We start from the raw sequence: 21,353 nt of genomic DNA, 5'->3' as shown, positions 1-21,353 counted from the left end.
TGGGGGTGGGGGGTGGAAATGGTTGGGGGGGGTTACAAGAAAAATTGGAAGTTTGGGGGGAAATGGAAAAATAAGCAATACTTGTTTTTTAGCGCTCTTTACAGATCTGCAGGTCACTCTGTTGCTTTAAGACGGCCTCCCCCAACCTGCTGCCCTCCAGATATTGTGGACTCCAGTTCCCAGCCACCTCAGGCAGCACAGCCAATGGTCAGGAATGCTGGGCACTGTAGTCCAACACGTCTGGGGGGCACCAGGTTGGGGAGGGCTACATGAGGGACATAAAGCAGCCTCCCTGTTCCTAAAGTTGTTTTATGTGTTGCTCATAACATTATTATTACATTTTTAAACTTTCAAAAGTAACCTCAGTAAATTTGTACTTATTGTCTGAATAGTTCAGAAATACATTAAATGACTGCTACAGCATCAGAAACACAGAACTCTATAGAGCAAAACCCAAACGGTGAAGGACGCACGTTTGCTGTCAGGAATGCACAATGGTGACTCTACTCACATGTTGGGAAACGGAGCTTAAATGTCTGTCAGTAAAACATATCTTAGATCAATAATTTTAGTAAGGAATTGAAGAAATAACAATGCTGGGAATTTTACAGAGGATTTTAAAAAAATCCCCCCATTATTTCCAGACATTTGACATCTCTAGCCTTTCTAAATAAAAGTGTTCTTGTTACATAGATTTTAGAAATCATTTGTGGCAGAGGAGTAAAAGCTGGGTAACAATATATAAATACTTTGCCTTAAATTCTAACAGAAAATAATGAATCTAATAATCTTCATAACCTAAAGCTGTTCAACTTTTCTGGTGGGGGGGACAGGGGCGGGGGAATGGAGAATAGGGAAAATTGGATTTTTCCTGATTTCCCCCCCAGTTTTTTCTAGGCTTTCACATCTCTACCAAGGACACTTCCTGATGTGGAAGTGAACAGCCACCATCCATTCATCCCATGTTAAATGAAAGAAACATTTAATTAAGTTAAATGTTGCAAAAGCCCCCGCTGTCTGTGGGCGGCACCGTGCCACACCATGCAGATCGCAAAGGTCCATTGCATCCCCACAGGGTGAGAGCCAGCCGGGTTGAGCGTTTAGAGTGCTGGATGAGGCCCAGGGAGACCTGCGTTCAAGTCCCCACTTAGCCATGACCGTAGGCCAGGCACAAAGCCTCAGGCTAACCTTGTGAGGATAAAATGTTTTGTGGGCAGGGCGGGGGCAGGGGAGAAGCCCTGTATGCTGCCCTGCACCATGGGCAGGATTTAAGCAAATGCCACGGGATCCCTGGCATGTACAGACCTTTCTCCATATGAAGTCTGTGCCGCCTAACAGGCGGGCATTTTGCTAGTAAAAACAACATAGCCCTCAAATAGCAGCTGCAATCCATCTGACACCAGCAAAAAGTCATTCTTAAAATGGCAACCACCGACCCCTGCCTCAGGTCATGACTTCTGAAATAGCCAGGCCCTCCAAGGGAAGGAGATGCACAAAGAAGGGGCCCACCCTAAATGAGGCCCTGCTCATAGCCCTCAGTCAGGCATCCAATTCTTTTAGGTTTTAAGGAAGTGCCACTTGATTTTGCCCAAATTAAGCAGAAGTGTTCACTCTTTCCAGATTGCCAGGAAGGAACAGCGCCTTATTTTAACCTCTGGGCTGCCATATCAGACGGTGAGTATGGGCCGTGTTTATCGCGGGTGTGACAAAGTCTCAGGCACGATCCTCATGTGCAGCAGAGTGAGGCGGCAGCGCCTGGAAGCATGAGTAGACCCGCTTGAGGGTGCGGTGGAAAGGGAATTGTTTTTGAATATTCCCCTTGCAAAGAAACACAACCAAGCACACCCTGTAAGTAGAAGATCAGCTACCAGACCCACCCCTGTTTTTCTACTGGCAAGGAATTTTGTACATATGGGAGCAGTCAAACTGTGATCTCCTGGACCATTGTCTAAAGTGGTATAGTCTATTTGACCACCACAGAACTCTACCACCTAATTCTGCTGCAGGTTCAGATTGGATCCACGTTTTTCTCCCAGTGGGACTCTTGAATTAATTACATGGAATTGTTGGGCAAGGAGGGGTAGGGTGGGGGACATGAGGGGAAGCGAGGCACAGCCCTCTGATGCTTCTCGTGGGTTGGAAGAAGCCCTCAGGGCCTGTGGCCGGTGTGGCTGGTCTCCCTGCAGGCCCCTCCTCTGACCAGGCCTGGGGAGCAGCGGGGGCAGCTGGGATCCCCCCCCCCCCGCCTGTGGTTCACGCCCTGACTACCGTCCTGGGGGCAGGTAGGGCAGAGCGAGGAGAGAGGAAAATCCTCCGCTCAGCTTGACTCTAGAGAATCTGGCCAGGGCGGAGAGTGAGGGGCAGGAAGGTCATGCATAGCATTCAATGCATTATCATGCATTCAAAGACCTTTATTTCAGTGATCCTTACAACAGCCCTGTAAGGGAGATCAGGTCTCTGTAGTGCAGGTGGGTCTTTGACAAGCAAGGGGTGGCTGAGTTCAGGCCTTTCAGGCAGGAGCTCATCAGGGCCTTGCAGGATCGGAAATAGGGCAGCAGGACTGGCCAGCAGCTGCTGCCATGCCCCACTGCCCAGCCAGACTGCCTTTGGCCATGGAGGTTCCATCTCGCCATCATGACTCATAGCACTGGTAGATCTCTCCTCCTCCTCCACTTCCTTGCTCATGAATTTGTCTTATCTGTTTTAAAGCTATCTTTTATGGATTTTAAAACCACTTTTCAGGATAGATTATCCTTCCAAGGTGATTTACAATGATCAATAAAACAACACAATAAGATATTAAAACAACTTAAAGTTTTTGAAACTAAAGACCATTTGGAAATTATACCGCTGCCCTCCAGCTTGTCACGCGGCAGTGAGTTCCACAAGTAATTTCTGCATCACTCGACTTAGGTTTGAACTAGGGGCTTCCTGGCTCACCCTTCTCGCCTCTCTGCTGGGCCCCAGGGAATGGCCCCTTTCCAGCCCCGGTGAGGCTTGGATTCTCTCTGGAGCACGTATCCCTTTTTGGCCTCCCCACAGCTGCAGTCCCAGGTGGGAGAAGGACGGTGCTTCCTGGTGAACTGCTCGGAGAAGGCCCAGGAGCAGGCCCTGCGGGTGCTGAAGCACTTCAATGTCCAGGTGACCCTGGCTGACGTCTTCAGCCGTTGCCAGGTAGGACGCCGGGGTCTCTCTGCCCTCCATGGCCTCCACGTGCTCCGTTTCCCTGCATCTTGCTGCCGCTTCGAGGGACGGTTCGGACAGGGCGGTGCTTGTTCAGGGCTATGGTGCCTTTTCTTTGGAAGGAGGGAGGGAGGGAGGGAGAACTCACCTTGGCTTCTTTGCCAGTGCAGAGCGGGGCTGGAGGGGTGGGGGGGGGCAACCGACGTCAGCAGGGGGCTTCTTCTGGTCCAGGGGACCCCAGTGGGGTGCTGCTGAGGGGAACCCTCTCTGGGGGTTGCTCCTTCAGGCTGAGAACCCCTTCTTGGCAAGAGGGTTCAAAGGGCTGCACAGGTATGAACTCACTCTCATCTGTGCAAGAGCCCTGTAAGGTAGGCCAGTCATATGGCCCCATTTGCAGGGGGCGGAGGGGGGGCACTTTCCTAAAGCTGCTTACTGACTTAGGCGAGCGCTGAACTTCCTGGCTGGCCACTCCCTTTCAGCCATTCTCCCACGTTGGCTTGTGGTTGTGAAGTCTTGTCATGTGCTCCTGATGTTGCTCTGTGTGTGTGTGTGTGTGTGTGTGTGAGTGAGTGAGAGAGCGAGAGCGAGCGAGCGACGAGGCCTTTTGACAAGGCGTTGACGCCCCCCCTCCCTCCACCTTGGGGCGATTTGCAGGCAGCTTTGAAGCGACGCTGGGAACCTCCGCCGATATCGGTCCATAAATACTCCTATGGGTCCCACAAGCTGTCCTTTGGGTTAGAAAGTGTGTCTGAGGCTCAGCGAATCTGGTCAGCAGTGGGGAAAGGGAGGGGCGGCCCGGCCTTTCATGTGGGCTGCGCTGATGGGTCCAGAGGGTGCTGGGAACCCTCAGCCACCTTGGTTCTCACTGACCTGCGCGTCGAGCGGCTGTGTCCTGCCCTGCCGTCGTGGCTCAGGGATGCTGGGGCTCAGAGAGGTGACCCCTGGCCGGTGAGCCCCTCCCACGGCTTCTCAGGCGAGGCACGGTGCCCCCTCCCAGGCGAATGGCATTCTCCCTCCTTCTCCAGAACCTGTAAGGGTCCCAGGTGAGGCTGCCGCCGCCTTTTGAGGTGAGTTGTAGCAGGTGTGAAGAGTTGAAAATTTAGGTAATCCCCAGTTTTAGGGCCTCTCCCTTCTCCCTCTGCCTCTCTTTTTTTTAAAAAAAAGCAGCCTCCCAACTTTGTTTGTGTTTGGGTCAGTTTCAATTTGGTCGAATTTTCCTTGTTGTTGCCAGTTTAGGGTTGCCGGAACGAAATGAAGCTGCCTCAGAGGCTCGTTGACCGCTTCCACTCTGCACGCCCCACTGACCTGACTGAGCCCTCCTCCTCCTCCGCCTCATGCTCCCCTGGCAGGGAGGCCATAACGCTTCTGCCGCAGGGAGGGGAGGGGGCCATCCAGCTGCTCCCAGCATAAGCCCCCTCAGGGGGAGGTTGCCCGTTGTGACTCTGCATGAGTTTCAGCTCTCCTAGGGCTGCCAACCAGTTAGGAGACAGAGGTCCCTGGTGCGCTGAGGTCTGGTGGCCCAAACCAGACGCACTCTCATTCTGAAGGATAGGTATAATGCAGGTGTGTTTCCCCGTCTTTCCTTTAAAGAAATTAAAGCAGTGTGTGTGGTTCTGCCTCCACCCCCACACATGTCAGCTTCAAAACAATCCTGAGAGGGAGGTTAGGCTGAGAAAGGGGGACTGGCCTGAAGCCACCGAGGGAGGGGGGGTTTGAACCCAGGCCCCACCCTCCTATTCTGACACTCTAACCACTATATCACAGTGTCTCTAAACCACACGTCCCCAACATGATGCCTCTGGACAGCCACAAAGCTGCTTTTTTTAACCCCTTCCCCACTCATTTTTTTTTAATGTACATACATGGGTTTGTATACCTACACCGTGCCTATCTGTGACAGTGCAGCTTTCTAGCAATTATGACTTCGCCTCACTCTTTCTCATCCCTCCGTCCCTCTGATCTTCTGTTTCCCTACCCCCCCCCACTTCTTTTGACTAGCCAGCCCCTCTCCCATGGCAGCCGTTATGAGGTTAGCCCACAGCAGTTTCTCAAATGCCCAGATGTGCCCATGGGTCCAAAGCGGTTGGGTCCCTCTGCTCTAGAAGGTGACCTCTTGCTTCTGCTGTGAACTGGGAGCGCATCTCCGCTGCTTCTAATTCAGGCTGCAATCCTAAGCCTGCTTCCTAGTGAGTGAGTCCTTTCTTCGGAGTAGTCTGGCTTCAGGGGAACAGGCAAATGTATCAGCTGGGTCAAGAGGCTGATTTCTGCAAGCTCCAAGCAAAGCCACATGTGGAAGACGGTGGCTCCTTTGGTTCAAGTAAGTTTGCAAAACCTGAGCTGCTAGATCACTAGGCTTGGAAGCAGATGCTCTCTGGCAGCTTTGGTTTAGCAAACATGCTCACAATTTTGTAGCATTTTGGTTGGTCCTATTACAGGAATTGTCTGACTGTGGGTTTTGGAATTATGGACTGGCTCTTCCGTATCAGAGTGTGCATAAGGATGCAAGAGCCCTGATGGAGTACATCAAAGATCCCTCCTGCCCAGCATCCTGCTTCCAATGGGGACAGACTAGACGCCTCCAGGAAGCTCAATAGGCCACATGCAAAGATAGCAGCTTCCCTTTGGTTTGTCTCCAGCATCTGGTGCTGTAGAGATGACCTGCCCCTGAATGCAGAGGCTCTGTTATCCACCACCCCACTTTTTATACATACGGTGGAGAAGGAGGGAGCATGAGTAGCACTTGTAAATGCTGCACTGGGAGGCAGGTCTGGCCCTGCTCTGAAGCACCTTTGCCTCTGCAGAGGAGTTTCTCTTGGCAGGAGACGTTTCTCCGTTGCTGTTTCAAAGACTGCAGAATTCCCAGTGTTTCCCTTGTGTTTTCCTCTGGGTTAGAAGCCAAGAGCCTCCTGAAGGAAGAGGCGGAAAGAAAAAAGAAAGAGGACAAAATCCCTATCCCCCCCCCCCCCCCGCCCCGGCTGGCCCTTGGCCGGCATCTCACCAGTCGTCGCAGCCTCCTCGCACGGTGCTGCCTGGTTCCCACAGACTGTGTCTGTTCCTGCCAAGATCTCAGTATCTTCAGAAATCCAGTAGAGCATGAAGGTCATGACAAGGAAAGAATGACAGGCTGGGATTCTCCCCCCCCCCCCCACATACACCCCTGCCCTTCCCCCTTGCTGCCAACAAGCTGAAGATGGTCCTTCCCCAGCCTGGCGTCCCCCGGATGTGCTGGACTAACTGCTCCCATAATTGCCAGCCAACAGGGCCATTGGCCAGCTGGCTGAATTGGGCTAGACAGAGCCATGGCTCTGGCCTAGTATCAGGCCACTTCCTCTGTTCGAGTGGCAAACACCACGCTGAGCCCCAGTTGCACAGCAGTTCTTGGAAGCAGAACCCCGCCACCTGTATCCAAGGGTGCTGCTTTGCCTGGGTTCACTTTCTTTATTTTTCGAGCGACACTGCTTTTGCTAGCCTGGGGAGAGGCAGGGACTTCTTCACCAGCCCACGGGTATTCAGGGACAACGACGACGACTCATGCATCATCAAAAGGGGGCATCAATTTGCCTCTGCTCATTTATACGTACAGGTGCCCATTTAGAAATCCTGGCTCTTAATTTCCCTGGAATACGTGAGTAGGACAGTGCCCGGGTGGCTGGTGGGCCTGCAGCTCCACTTCTGCTGCTGAAGGCCCCGGCTTGCTAATCCGAATCTTTAAATGGGACATGGACGTGGACTGGCCTGCCCTCTGCCAAATAGTGAGGGCTAGGGGCTTGCCTTTAAAAGGTGCTGCATTCTGTGTCCAGTGGCTTCTACTCACTTCTGTGGCGTCGCACCGTATCCACAGCCCTGCCAATCAGCTGGATTCTTTGTGCTTGGGGGCGGGGTGGTGGTGGTGGTGGTGGTGAGCTAGGTGAGAGACAGGGGGAACTTTGAATTTCTTAGGAAGTGGAGGTGTTCTTCGCTGTCCTGGTGGCAGGACAGAACGCGGCAGCCACCCACGGCCTGAAGCCAGAGAACGTGAGAGACTTAGGAAATCACGGCTGCGTTCTTCTTACGGGATTGTCGTAGAGGCTTGGCTTGCTAAGGGGGATGTTCTGTGATAGAATGTCCACAGTGCAGCTTCTGTGAGGGTAGAGAGAGTTCAGATTTGGCTGGGGAAAACACCCGGAGGAAAGGGAGGAGGGCACTGGTGCCAAAACAAGAGGAGAGAGACCCCTTAGGGCCGCAAAATTACAATGGATTAGACCTAACGCACTTAGATTACAGTCTTCATCAAAGGCTGTGTAAGCGAAAAGCCCTTGTGTTTCCAGATGCTTTGCTGCAAAGCAAGACCTGCATTCCTTTCATGGGGGAGGGGGGAGCGTGCGTTTTTCTACCGTGCCTCTGACAAAGGGTTTAATCAAAGCTTGTTGGACCCAATGCAGCCCCACTTGGTGCACCTTGAGGTCTCCGGTCCTCTTGTTGTGGGGAGGGGGCATCTCACCCAGGGCCAAGGGAGAGCGGGGGCTCTTGGCAGGGACAGAGGCTGGGTTCTGGGGCAGCCTGGAGCTGGTGGGCTGGGAGGTGGATGGAAGAGCAGTGCAGCAGAAGGAGGCTGGGCAGGTTGAGGAAGGCAGGCAGGCAGGCAGGCAGGGAGGAGAGCAAGAGAGGGGAGAGAAGGGGGCCCCTCAGAGAAAGTAATGGCCGTGGGAGCAATGGAGAATAGCGCCAGGCCCCCTCCGATCAAGGGCTCGTCCGTGGGCCCCCGCCCAGCTTGGCTGCTGCTGCTTGCTCCCTCTTCTGCTCTGCTTCCCTGGGACCCTTGATGCGCTGAGCAGAGAAGGCACAGGGTGGTCCTTGGGAGATGGCGGATGGATCCGCTGTCAGGGGAATGTGGCGCTTGCCGAGGAGGCCAGGAACACGGCCCCACTTCCTCCCGTGCGCCAGTGGTGTCGTGAGAAAGCCCACTGTCGGTGGCCGCCACTGATCCTCCTCGGTCTCCAGTCCCTTGTGGGCCTCTCCGCTGTCAAAGTCCGCTGCTTGAGATAGCGGCCTGCCCATGCTGCCCCCTTGCTCCTTCTCCCTCCCTGTCGATGGGGGGCGCTGTGGGGCTCAGGCAGAGTTGCTTGGCCCCTTCTCTTCAGCCCTGTGAGAGTGTCTGTGTGTGAGAGAGAGAGAGAGTGAGTGCAAGTGCATTGAACCCCTGGGAAAGGCCCAGGACTTTGGATGTAGCCCACCTCCAGGGCTGCATCCAGGCCTCTTGAACCAAACGTTGTAGCCCGCCAGACTTCCCAGGAGTGCGCTTGGGAGGCAGGGAGGAGACGGCTGTGCTCCATCTCTTCTTCCAGGTCACTCTTCCTTCTCCCGGTGCCCCCCAGGTGGGTCAGAGTGCAATTCCCATCAGTCCCATCCAGCACGCTCCCCGTAAGCGGTTCAGGGTTGGTCCAATTCTCACGGCTCTCGCGAGGATCCCCAGAAGCTCCTGTTACGGGCCTTTGGCGGTGTGGATTGTTTGGGTGCACCTGGACCACGTGGAAATGGCAGTTTCTGCTCCATGCCCTTTCCCCCTGCGAACGCCAAGTCGAGGCTGAGCAGCTGGGGCTGTGGGCTGTGTGGGTGTTCACATGCGGCTTGCGCCCTCTGCCTGCACTGGGGCAGCTTGTTTTATTTTTATTTTATTTTTTATTGATTTTTCTTTCCTGTATTTCTAGGCCACTTTTCAAACTGTTTTACAACACTTTCACAAACAGAACATATTAAAACAAAAATGCAAACCACAGTATTTTGGCACGGACCATTAGCACTGCTTGGTGCGGCTGCTAAGACCGGACACCTGCCGTCGGCCATGGGATCCCTCGGAGCAGTGTTGGGGGGCCCACCGACCCCTCTAAATGTCTAACACGGGCAGGGCAATATGCGTGTTCTCTGGCAAGAACAGCGGTGGTCTACCTCGCAGGGTTTCTGTGAGGATCCTGGCAATTAATGGATTGTTCTGCCCCCTCCCCCAATACTAATACCAGTGTCTTCTGGCTCTGGGGCCACGCTGACTCCCCGGGCCGCCCCCGTGGGAATAAAGCCCCCTTCTGGTTTGTGTGTGAAAGAGGCAAAAATGTAAAGAGGGTCGTGATGGGATGGCCCTGGGAGCGAGGGAGTTGTGCAGAGCAGCAGACTCCACCCCCATTGGCTCCAGGGCCCTTCACAGGAAACAGACTCCCCGCCCCTGGTTCAATGCGTATGTCCCACGTGTCTTTGAGAAACCAGAAGTTTCTGAAAGGCAGTCGGTCAGCAAATATTGACAGGTCCCTGCCCCGAGGTGCTTCCAGGATATGGCAGGAAGCGGGGGAACGAGGGTGGGAAGCACGTGGGCCACGGCGCGTCCCTCCTGCCTGGCTGCAGTTGGGAAGGGCGGTGGAGGGCAGAAGCGCAAGGTGGGTTTGCATGGAAAGGCTGGGAGGGAAGGTGCCGCCACTGGGGACGGGAACCCTTGGCTCTTCCCTCCCGCGCTGCACCTGCTCTCTGCTTGGTGCAAACTCCATCTCAGGGTCAATGGGCTGAGGGGAGGGCCCTGCCATTCAGGTGGTCCCTGATGGCACAACAGTCACTGAGTCGTTCCCCCCCCCCCCGGGAATCCCATTCCTCCAGAAGGCTCCTGTTCTGCACCACCTCTGGAAGGCCACAGGGAGCCCCCCTTCCACGCCACTCCTTCTTGGGAGGTTTGGCAGGGTGCGGCTGCCAGGCCAAAGCGGTGGCCTGGCCCTTCCCTGTGCCAGGCACAGCCGACTTGGCCCCCCTCCGTGCCTGCCTGCCTGGCTCCCTCCCTGCACCGCAGTCCCTGCCAAAGGCCCCGCCAGGCTTGGGTTACACCGGGCGAGCATAATTGGTTATGCAGAGTTCACGGCATTGTGGGTCAGATTGCATGGCGTGACCAGGGAGGTGTGAAAGCGAAACCGGGTGTCGGAAGGGGTTTCTTCGCATGACTACGGGCTGGCACGAGTTGTCCCGTCTGCCCCGGAAGGCGTGGCTCCTGCAGCCCGGGCTCATGGAGTGCGTGATGGGCCTGCCTCCACACCGCATGAGGGGCTTCTGCTGCTGGGAGGGGCGGGCCAGAGGCACTGCTGAACAGCAGCTCGTGCGGCTCTAAATGAGTCCCTGTCCTGGCCGACCAAACCGGGGGTGCGTGATGCTGGTGCGCCTCTGTGTTGGATTGGATCCTTCTGCTGCTCCCCTTTGCTGGTCTGTAAGGTGTCACAGGGCTGTTTCGCTGCAGCAGGCGGACAAGGCCGCTCCTGCTGCCGCTCCCGAGGTCTCCTGCACCTGCCGTCAGTGGAAGGGGTTTTGTTTTTCAAACTATAAGCTCAATATTTGGTTGATCCTAAGAAATATTTCGTTTGTGTGTTTACAAGCTTAATGCAACAGGAAAATATTGATGATGACTTTCAAATTCCCTTTTAAAAAAAGGCCCCTTAATTGAAGTTTGGATGTAGAGGGAGAGATGAATGGATGGAAGGCCAGGCCTTCAGTTGATTGCAAATCTGTAATTAGTCAAAGGCTGCACATCCTCTGTGTAATTCTGAGTGTTACGTTTGAGCATCATCAGCGTTGGTTGGGGGTGCTCTGACAGGGCAGTTCTGTGCCTCTCGGCTCAGGCTCGGCGCCCCTCTGTGCCATGGGGCTTCCTTCTCCTAGGAAAAAGTCCCTATAGAGCTGCAGCCTTGGCTGGCCCCCTTCTTCCTTCTGCCCGTGGGAGCCAGGCTGCATTGGAAACGCCCTGTGGTCGATACTTGTCTCCAAAGGACATGATGCTCTTTCCCGAAAGGGTCCATCGTTTGGCTCACTCCAATTGGGTTCAGGAAGGGGCTTTCAGGCTGTGAGCCTCTTGCCTCCCCCCGCCCCGGCCCCCGTTGCATACCCCAAAGCCCTTCCGCAGCCTCTGCACTTCTTACTTTAGTTGTTCACATTTGCGTACTGAAGTGTGCCAAGGAATCACTGCCTTGTTTTTCCCCACTTGCCTTCCAGGCCCAGGAACCTAAATGGAGGCTGCATGTGCATGTACACCCACCCGCAACACCCACCTCTGTCTCCTGGGCTGCACCTGGGGAGCCACCTTGTGCAGAGTCTCGTTGAGAGCGGCCTGCTGTGACCAGCAGCAGCTGCCTGCGAGACCTCTGGCAGAAAGAGGGTCTTTCCCGTCTTGGAGTCATGGTGCGGGTGGGGCTGAGGCCCCTGATTCCCATGGGTTGTGCTGGCTCGAGGCCACTGTTTCCTTGAATCCCCCAGTGCCGGTTTTCATGTGCAAAAGGCCAGTGGGGCGGGAGGCAGCCCCGAGCCTTCCGCCTTTGGAGGAAAGGAAGAGTCTCGGGGGTGGGAACGAGCCCCCCCATCTTATGTGAATTCCCCCTCCCCCGGGCCAGCAAAAGAAAGTGGCTCTTGTGGCGTGGCCACTTAGTTTAAGTGGCTTTTTGTTTCAACCCATCTGAGGAGGAGGAGGAGGAGGAGGAGGAGGAGACCCCTCTGCAGAGAAGCATCCAGAGCCGTTGCTGTTGTGGTGAGAGTGCCTATCTGGGCCTGAGTTCCAGTCGCCTTCCTCTTGGTCACTGACACTCAGCCTGACTTACCTCACCTGGTTGTTGTCGTGAGGATAAAACGGGGAGGAGGTGAAGCATGCAAGAGGACAAAGGGTGGGGTAAGAATGTCGTAAGATGTAAATAAATGAAAACAGAACCTGCATGTTCAAAGGCAGCCTACCTCTAAGGAGCAGCTGATGTGGCACTGGAAGGGCCCACAGGACCGTTCTGGCATTCATCTGATAGCTAAAGGGTATCCCTGAACCACTGTTTCTGGGGAGGGCTCTTGCCCTCATGCCACCCTCACGGCCTTCCCGCATGCTCTGGTTGGCCTCTGTGGACCCACGCATGGACCTGATCCGGCAAGGCTCTTCTGCTGCTCTTGTGGTCCCTGGTTTGAGGTTTGTTCTCCGGGTGTGCAGCAGTGCCTGCACCCTGCCTTTTGCGGCTGAGCCTTAAGGCCTGCTTCTCCAGGCCGTGCCCACAGCCCATGGGGGGGGGGGGGGAATCTCTACCCTTTGAACATCTACCTTCAGTCTTCCTTAGCAAGCACTTTCCCATCTTTGGGAACGCAGATTCCTCTTGCCTGCTTTCCTGGGCCGATGGGGCTGTCCCTGCAGTGAGAAAGTGCGCTGGAAAGTTCCCAGGGCCAAAAACTGGCCCTGGCAGAGCCTCCGCCACTGCGGTTATCTGAGGCCGTGGGCTGAGATCGCTGTCGATCAACACCAGGGCTTGTTTGGCTTGGAAACTTCCAGAGGGGACTTTTCCTTTTGGGAGAGGGTGATGATGCTGTGGAGGAGAGCAGCCAAAATCAAGACACCATTTCTCTGTACAGGAGCCCTTGGCAGAATAGAAATTGCACGTGGAGGGTGGGTGGGGGGAATGAGAGCGTGGCAGCCTCTGGGAGGTATATGTGGAGAGAGGAGGGGAGAAGGGGGTCCCTGCATGTCTCTTAAAGAGAATCTGAATCTCAGTCTTGATGTGTGTGAGGTGGTGGGTTGCTCTGCGTGTTCTCTGCGTGTGGCTCTGTATGTTCTTCAACTGTAAATGGTCACAGTGTTTCAGGTCATGGGGTGGGGTGGGGGGAATGCCCAGGTCAGATTTCCTGGAGATCTTGGGAGGACTTTTATGCGTGCGGGTTGTGGATTTTTGTGTGTGATTTTTTTGGCATGTCCCTTTCTCTCTGAGGTGTTGCTTGACTCACTTAGGTCACCTGTGCTCTTTAAGCATCACCCGGCTGCTGTGCAGGGCACCAGCTCCCTCGCTTGCATCAGGAGCTTTGTGGGTGGAATGGAGTGTTCTGGAAAGAGGGTAGGGCTGGTTGTCTCAAAGCTGGAGCAGGAGCATTCCACGCTGCAACATTTCACTGCTGGTCTCTCCTTCTGCCTTTGTTAGCTGACTTGGACCAGACAGGAAAGGTGTGGTATAAATCTTTGAAATACATGTGCACTTCAGTTGCTAACAGCGAGTGGGTTTTTTAAAAATCATTATTTCAAGAGAACAGCTCTGTAAGGAAGCTTCCTCATCTCTATCAGGCCTTCATGTTCTGGTAAAATAGGAACGGATAGATGCAGCGCCTCATTCTGTCTCTCCTGTTACTTCCAAAGCATCTTGTGCCAGGAGAAAACATCCACGTTAATTTCTGCCTTCAGCAAGCAGTGTGGTGTAGTGGCTAGAGTGTCGGACTGGGAGTCGTGAGACCTGGGTTCTAGTCCCTGCTCGGCCATGGAAACCCACTGGATGACTTTGGGCCAGTCACAGACTCTCAGCCCAGCCTACCTCACAGGGTTGCTGTTCTGAGGCTAAAATGGGAAGGAGGATTATGTATGCTGCCTTGGGTTCCTTGGAGGAAAAAAGGCGGGGTATAAATATAATAAACAAATATTTATTTTTGTAAACTGCCCAGAGAGCTCCAGCTATTGGGCGGTATAAAAATGTAATAAATAAATAAATAATAAAAAATAATAATAATAAAAAAATATTAGTTTCCAGCCAGGATAACCACTCCAGCGAGTCTGTCTGTCTGTCTCCCACACATACGTCCTCCTCAGCCTCCACCCCAGCATCTGAACCTGTGGGCCAAATGTTTTATGCTTGGTCCCCCCCACCTCCTTTCTTCCCCCATTTGGTACCCCCATTTTACAGAAAACCCCTGCAGGCTTATTAAGCCCCCGGAGTCCCACCCTAAGGCCTGATCAATCCCTGCTTGTAAAGCCTGGATGTGGCATTGGCCACATATTCCCAGACCAATCTGCCCACCCTTGAGGGATAGAAACTTGGGAGAGTTGTAAATAGAAAGCTGAAATTCTCCGGGTGGTGGATTCTGGCCTCAGTACCAAATTCTGCGGTGCCTTTGTACCCTTGCTCCTGCTGGAGCCACTTTAATATTCCAGAGCTCAACAGGTGTTTTGAGCACGGGGTAAATCACCTTCGTGCGATTATCGCCACCTCTGCCAGCCTCCCAAGGGATTATCGCCACCCCTGCCAGCCTTCCAAGGGTGACCCTGGTCCGCCAAGGTGGTTGTGGACTGGGTCTCTCCCCCCCGCCCTGAATTGTTTTTTCAAGGCAGTCCAAAGCCCTCTTCATGTTTCTCCCAAATTCTTTGCAATCCTTATTTTTCACAGTCTGGGTTTTCCTCGCTCGCCAATTTCCCAAGAGGGCTGTTGGAGGGCGAAGATTTCTCACGATAACAAAACAACTGGGCCGTTCATGACTGGGGAGAGAAAGTGCTCGCGTGACCTCACAATGCCCCCCTTTGTTGAAACACATCTGCTTAGATCCCCCAAATAGATAACCACCCTCTTTTCTCAAATTGCCCTGGGGTTGCAGGATCTGCTTTTAAAAGCAAAGGTGCTTTTTCCCACATGCCTCTGGACCGAAGCAACCAGCAGGAGATGTGCCCTCCTCCTGGCCTGGCAATGGTTCAGGGGGGGCATGTCTCATCCCCTCCAGTTCTGGGATGCTGGGGGCGGCCACACCTGGATCCGGAATGGACCCTTCAAGGCCAACAGTAGGACACTGGAACCCTCCAGAGGTTTTGGAGTACAACTCCCAGCATGCCATGCTGGATGGGGCTGATGGGAGTTGAAGTCCAAAACATCTGAGGACACCAGCTTGGGGAAGGCTGAGCTGGAGGCAGAAGGTGCTGTGCTGTGGACCTGGCAAAGGCCACCGGTATTGGTGCCGGGCCTGGCCATGCCACAGGCTTCGAGCAAACTCCCAAAAGGTCACTCTGCGTGGCTAGTTTAGGCTGTAGCCTAAGAAACCTGCCAGCAAGTCCACGCCCCCCCTCCCCACACCTTGGCCACGTAATATTTTGAATGCTTGAGGACAAGCTGTCAGTTGCAGAACATTGACAAAACCGTGCAGGTTTCCTGAAGGGAGCATCTAGCCTGTTTTCCGGGGGCGTGGGGGGGGGATGGGGATGGGGAGGGCCCAATGCAAGGTCTAGACAGCGCCGCAGGCAAGAAGAGGAGGCGGGCAGGATGGATGTAGGCGAGTGGGGAGGGCAAAGGGCAGTTGAGGGGGGGAATTCCCTGGGGCCAGGGGGGGTTGGAAGAAGTGCGGCTGGGGTGTCAGGTGGGGGGAGGGAAGGCAGGGCCGAAAGGAAGGGTGGGTGGCAACCAAGGCCTGGGAGGAGGGAGGGAAGGGGGCAGAGGAGACGCCGGCCAGCAAGGCTGCTCCCTGCTCAGGTGCTTTGCTCGCCTGTTCACCCAGCTTCTGAAGGGTGAATGGATGAACTCCAAAGAAGGGAGCCCACGGCCAGAGGCCTCAGCAGCACCACTGCCTCTCTGAGGTGCAGGAGGAAGTGGGAGACCACTGGCCTCCTAATAGGCTACGGTTTACCAGCCCTTGACAGGACGAGAGCTGTTGTGCATGCAGTGAGTAGAGCATCAACTTAGACTGGGCAGGCCCTGGCTTAAATCCCTGCTAAGTCACCAGGCGACTTTGGACCAGTCATTAGCTCTCAGCCTGAGCTACTTTGGAAAGAAGGAAGGAAGGACAGATGGACGGACAGAAAGAAAAGTCCATCTTTACTAATTAGAATGACTGGGCCATCCAGCCTCTGCTTAAATGCAGAGCAAACCATCCCCAGGGCAGGGTCTTCTCCCTGCTCAAACAGCTGGTGCTGTTAAGAAGCTTCTCCTAACATTTAGCCCAAATCTGCTTCCCTGCAATTTCCACTTGCTGGCTTGTGTTGGCACAACAGAGAACAGGTCTGTGCCGTCTGCTGTGCGGCAGCCCTTGAGATTGTCCAGTTCTGGGCTCCACAATTCAAGAAGGATGCAGACAAGCTGGAGCGTGTTCAGAAGAAGGCAACCAGGATGATCAGGGGTCTGGAAACAAAGCCCTATGAAGAGAGACTGAAAGAACTGGGCATGTTTAGCCTAGAGAAGAGAAGATTGAGGGGAGACATGATAGCACTCTTCAAATACTTAAAAGGTTGTCACACAGAGGAGGGCCAGGATCTCTTCTCGATCCTCCCAGAGTGCAGGACACGGAATAACGGGCTCAAGTTAAAGGAAGCCAGATTCCGGCTGGACATCAGGAAAAACTTCCTGACTGTTAGAGCAGTACGACAATGGAATCAGTTACCTAGGGAGGTGGTGGGCTCTCCCACACTAGAGGCATTCAAGAGGCAGCTGGACAAGCATCTGTCAGGGATGCTTTAGGGTGGATTCCTGCCTTGAGCAGGGGGTTGGACTCGATGGCCTTGTAGGCCCCTTCCAACTCTGCTATTCTATGATTCTATGGTTCTATGGTTCTCCTGCTGCTCCTTGATCTGCTTTTCTTTAATACAAGGTTGTGCCCTACTTGGTAGGGAAAGAAACCATGAATATAAAAAACCAAAAAGCATCCGCTACAAACCCACGGTCAAGAGAGGCCACATCTCAGGATGGCGGGAAATGTTTCCTTCTAAGCTGAATGCGTTTTGGCCCATCTTGATTTCAGGGCTTTCTTCAGGGGCCGTTAACCTGCCTACAGAGCTCTCCGGTGGATGCGTCTCCCACATTCAATAACTGGCCACCAGCTCTTTCCCCGTCATCCTGAGACGTGGCCTCTCTTTCTCGTGGCTGCCCTGCTTCACCTGTTCTGGAGACGGTGTGAGAGTGTGTGTTCTTTATTTCTCTTATTTATTTATTTATTTATTTCACTTATTTACCACCCCCATAGCCAGAGCTCTCTGGGCGGTTTACAGAAATTCTAAAATTGAGATAAAAACAAGTATACAAAATTTTAAATTTTAAAACACAGAACTTACACACTTAAAGCATTAAAAACAGTTAAAAAAACTAAACGTGGGTGATTAAGATGGGTGCTTCTTGGTACCAAACGCCCCCCCCCCCCCCCGCCCTGCTGTGGGTTTGCTCTCTGCTCATGGCCCACGCTGCGTCCCGGAGCATGTAAACGGATTGCAGAGGGAGGGAGACGCTTGCGAGGGTCCAGTCCTGTGTCACAGTAAGAAAACCGGACTAGATGGCCGTTTTGGTTCCCTCCAGTTCTTGACCCGGGGGGTATTTCCCACGGGGACATGCGAAGGCGCTTTTGCCCAGAACGGGGCATTTTCTGTGTTCCCAGGGTCCCTCCCCCTGTCCGACGCTGTGTTTGTATGAGGGAGAGTTCTCACGCTATAAATACACAACCAGCGATAAGGGAAAGGGGGGGGGGCAGGCATGGAAATAACCCTGCTCGAGGAGCAAAATATTTTTTTGCTGCTGCTAAAAATATGTGGGTATAGTCATCCTCCCTTGCCTTGTGGTTGAAAGGGGGAGAGGGCCAGAAGGCAGCCTGCAGGATCAGCCAGGCCTTGCGTTTTGCAGAATTTTGTGCCCTCCGGATACAGAGGAGCAGCTGAGGAGGAGACCAAGTCACCGTCCCTTCATCCCCCACCTGCATGTTGCATTGCAAGGAGTCATCGAGACGGGGAGAGAAATGTCCCAAATGAACCTTCCGCCAAAGGCAGGACCCTTCCCAGTAGCTGTCCCCACCCACCCTGCCCTGCCCAAAGCAGAGATGAAGGGAAACTCATGGGGCGCTTTATTGGCAGAGCAAACGTTTTGCCCCCAGAAGACGCAGAGGACAAAATGCTGAAAGATAACTCATGCAAGTGAGCCAAGCCACATTCCGTAGGAAGGAGACCCATGCTCTCGCTAATCAATCCAGCCTGCACTTCATCCGCCATCCACCCTCACCACTGTATTTGCGTTTAGGGCCAAAGCCCAGTCCTCGAACGCCTGAAGGAATTATATGAGAGAGTTTCTGAGCACATGCAAAGTCATAAGTTCTCTCTGCCACTCAGAAACCACAGACACACACACACCGACCAGTCTGGGATTAGATCTGCAGTGTGTAGTGCAGGGGAACGTCTGTCCACCAGGGCATGTGACCCTCACACAAATGCACGCTTGCTTAGAAAGCACAACAGGCCGGTATTTTTCCAGCACATGTATTCGGGACACAAGTGGGCATTGGCATAACCATCTGGTATGGCTGGGAACACAGATTTTCCTCTACACTCACGTCCTTCTGTTGGAGACCCTTGGGGTGGGCAGACCACACCAGCCCGGCCCAAAGGAACCTGAAAAAGGGGGATGTAGCTCAGGCGTTGCACGTGGAAGTTCTCAGGTTCCGCCACTGGTGGCATCTCCTGTTACAAGAACTATACAGCAGGAGGTGGAAAAGAGTCTCTCTGCCTGAATCCCGGGAGGGTCACTGCCAGTTCACCAGCCTTCCTCAAATTGACGGCGTCCAGATGCATTGGACTGCAGTTCCCATAACGCCCCCCCCCCCCGCCAGCTAAGCCCCCAAGCAGGGCACAGAAGAGGTCTTCTCACACACACATCTAATATTGAGAGGTGCACTGCCTCTGAACATGGAGGCTCTGTTGAGGGTCTGTGGCTGAGGCGTCTAATTTTTTTTAACGGAAGCAAAGTGGATGAGTCGCCGGCCTCTACATGGCACGTTCAGTGTGAACGTTGCACTTCAGAGGAGAATCATCTTACTTTTCTTGGCCTTGAGCCTGTGCATGGTTTAACCCAGGCGTGTGCCTCCAGGCCCCTTCATGTCTAGGGAGCTCCTGCGTCAGGGACGGATGGGCACACACGTCTTGTGCCGTTTGCACTCAGGTGGGGCCCTCTTAATCTGCCCTGCTGAATCCGTCGGTTTGGATTGTCTTTGCATCCGACCTGGCAGGGAGACAAGAATGCCGACACACAGAGCAAGTGGCTGTGAGGAAGATGGCAGGGGGGCGGCACTCCTGTTTGAATGGCGAGGGGAAAGGCAGGGCCCGGCCCGAGGTTATGTCCTCAGGACTCTCCCAGCCACGGCTCAAGAAGCATGAGAGCTGGCCAGACACAATCACACCCGCCCCGCCCCGCCAATGCCAGCAGTCACTTCCTATCTGCATTTGGGGCCTTTGTGTGAGCATGGGGAGGGAGGGGGGAAAGCTGAGTGGGGATCAGTGGGGCTGAGCTTACCAGGAGGGCTGGAGCGCATCCGAAAATGTTTTGCCCACAGCACTTAATCCTTGGAGAGGTTTTTGAGGGCTTTGTGCATCCGGGGGAGAGAGTAGGGGGCGGTGGGGGAGGGTGGCCCCGCATCCTCTCTTCTCTTTGATCCCATCCCGCTTTGTTCCTCAGGCAGACTCTCTCCGGTAGATGCTGACGGGCCAGACATGCAGGACAGGTGGGGAGCCCAAATGTGGGAGGGCAGGGGGACATGCCTTTTCTAACTTAAAGGTTCATTCTAGCATTATTATTTATTTATTTATTTATTTATTTATTTATTTATATAGCACCATCAATGTACATGGTGCTGTACAGAGTAAAACAGTAAATAGCAAGACTCTGCTGCATATCTGAGGAAGAGTGAGAGGGGGAAACATGGACTCCTCCAGAGGAGCTACCCCCACGCCCTGGCCCGAGGGTTCCCAGTGAGTCGCAATTCCCATTTGTGTCTTTTGGCAGGAAGAAGAGAAGCCCAGAACAGTGACTCCTGCAGAGATGCAACGGGCAACCTCCTCTGGGAGCAGGTCATCCTGCTTGCTGTGTCAGGAGTAGCTCAGTGTCCCCAATGCAGGTTTGCGGGAGAGCAGGGACTCAGTGATCTGATTTCTGGTGTGTGGCGGCCCTTCAGCTTTGGCCACGAGAGCTAAGAAGCTCACCTATGAAATCTGATTTGCTCACAATAAAAGTTCTCACCACCTTTTGGTGTTTTGCATTTGTTTGCTAGGCAGGTGACAGCAAGAAGCACGGCAGAATGCAGAGAACAGCCTGCCTGCCCATGACTTCACGACCTCGTCAGTTTTCCCACTCTGGTTTCTACATGGACCATGGGTTTTCGAGTTGACTGTCGTAGCCATAAGGTCTAGGAAGTTGTGTTCTTGAAGGCACGCTCGTTTGCCGTTTTCAGGAAGCTTGGATTCTACAGGGAGAGCGGTTCTAAGGGGGAGGGCGGGGAGAGCCGGCTCTTTATGGGAACCTCGGCTGCAGGGTTTGGGGATTTTTTTTAATCTAAAACTTGTTTTATTATTCGTCGTTGTCTCCCCCCGCCCCCCGGTTGCCACCTTGCGCCCGCCGCTTGTAACTAATAAGGAGCTTAGTCCTGGGCTGTACACTCGCTGTTGGCCTCTGGCCCTGTTGCTGCGAACCAGATTAACCTTTCTGTATATTTCTGACCCAATAAAATCTCATTTATTAGGCTTGAAAGGATTAGCTTGCCATCGGCAAACGTCAGGAGAGATTGAGTTTTTGCTGAACGTACACGCACAAGCGCGCGGAACCGATGACAGCGTAATCTCCATCCGTGATAATGGAAATGCACAGGCGTGGAAATAAAAGCCCCCCTCGCCACTGCCGCCCCCCCCCCCCCAAATGCTGCTGAGTGAGCAGGGAGCTCTGAGCCGAGGCTGAATGGGCAGCAGAACCCGGGAGGCTCAGCTGGCGAGAGGGTGCTTGCCTTGCGCCCACTGACCTCCGTGATGCCGCGCTTCCTCTTTGGGAAAAGTTGTGCACCGCCCTGCCTCCCTCCCTAGCATCAGGGAGGATGTGGGGCTGATTCTCAGCTGAGGAGGGGGTGCCCAGAAGGAGGGCTCGGTCCCGGGGTCTGAATTTTAGATAGCCAGGACTCAAGCCTGGGATACTTGACCTAGTGCCGCTGAGCATGGGCAAAGTGCCTGTTGTGGGACTTCTTGCTGGATTAATGGTGTCAAAGGCCCCTCTGATCCAGCATTCATCTTCCCCCAAAGGCCAGACCGATGCCACGGGGATAGTGGGATCCAGCTTGTCCCCAGAGGTAGACTGCCCCGTCTGGGGAAGCTCCACTTAACTCTCCTTGCTAAGAGCTGTTGATAGACCCCCTCCCCAATTTTCTCTGCTCCTCCCTTCAAGTCATTTTGCGGTTATAGATTCTGTACACTGAATTTCACCTTCTCTTAGAATCATAGAATCATAGAATAGCAGAGTTGGAAGGGGCCTACAAGGCCATTGAGTCCAACCCCCTGCTCAATTCAGGAATCCACCCTAAAGCATCCCTGACAGATGCTTGTCCAGCTGCCTCTTGAAGGCCTCTAGTGTGGGAGAGCCCACCACCTCCCTAGGTAACTGATTCCACCGTCGCACTGCTCTAAC

General features: G+C 54.0%; 1 protein-coding gene across 1 annotated transcript in view; it reads left to right on the top strand.

Annotated features, from left to right (window-relative positions):
• The window catches only part of EXD3 (exonuclease 3'-5' domain containing 3), a 168,187-nt gene that overhangs the window by 86,953 nt on the left and 59,881 nt on the right, over window positions 1-21,353 (top strand). Inside the window, exons 19-20 of the mRNA XM_063144822.1 lie at window positions 1,621-1,674; window positions 3,043-3,174. Coding sequence (XP_063000892.1) covers window positions 1,621-1,674; window positions 3,043-3,174 — 186 coding nt within the window. The remainder of the gene's footprint in view (window positions 1-1,620; window positions 1,675-3,042; window positions 3,175-21,353) is intronic.

Source organism: Elgaria multicarinata, chromosome 19, assembly GCF_023053635.1.
Source record: "Elgaria multicarinata webbii isolate HBS135686 ecotype San Diego chromosome 19, rElgMul1.1.pri, whole genome shotgun sequence".
Classification (NCBI taxonomy): domain Eukaryota; kingdom Metazoa; phylum Chordata; class Lepidosauria; order Squamata; family Anguidae; genus Elgaria; species Elgaria multicarinata.
Note: the sequence above shows the minus strand (reverse complement) of the source record. Positions and strands in the feature narration are given on the sequence as shown.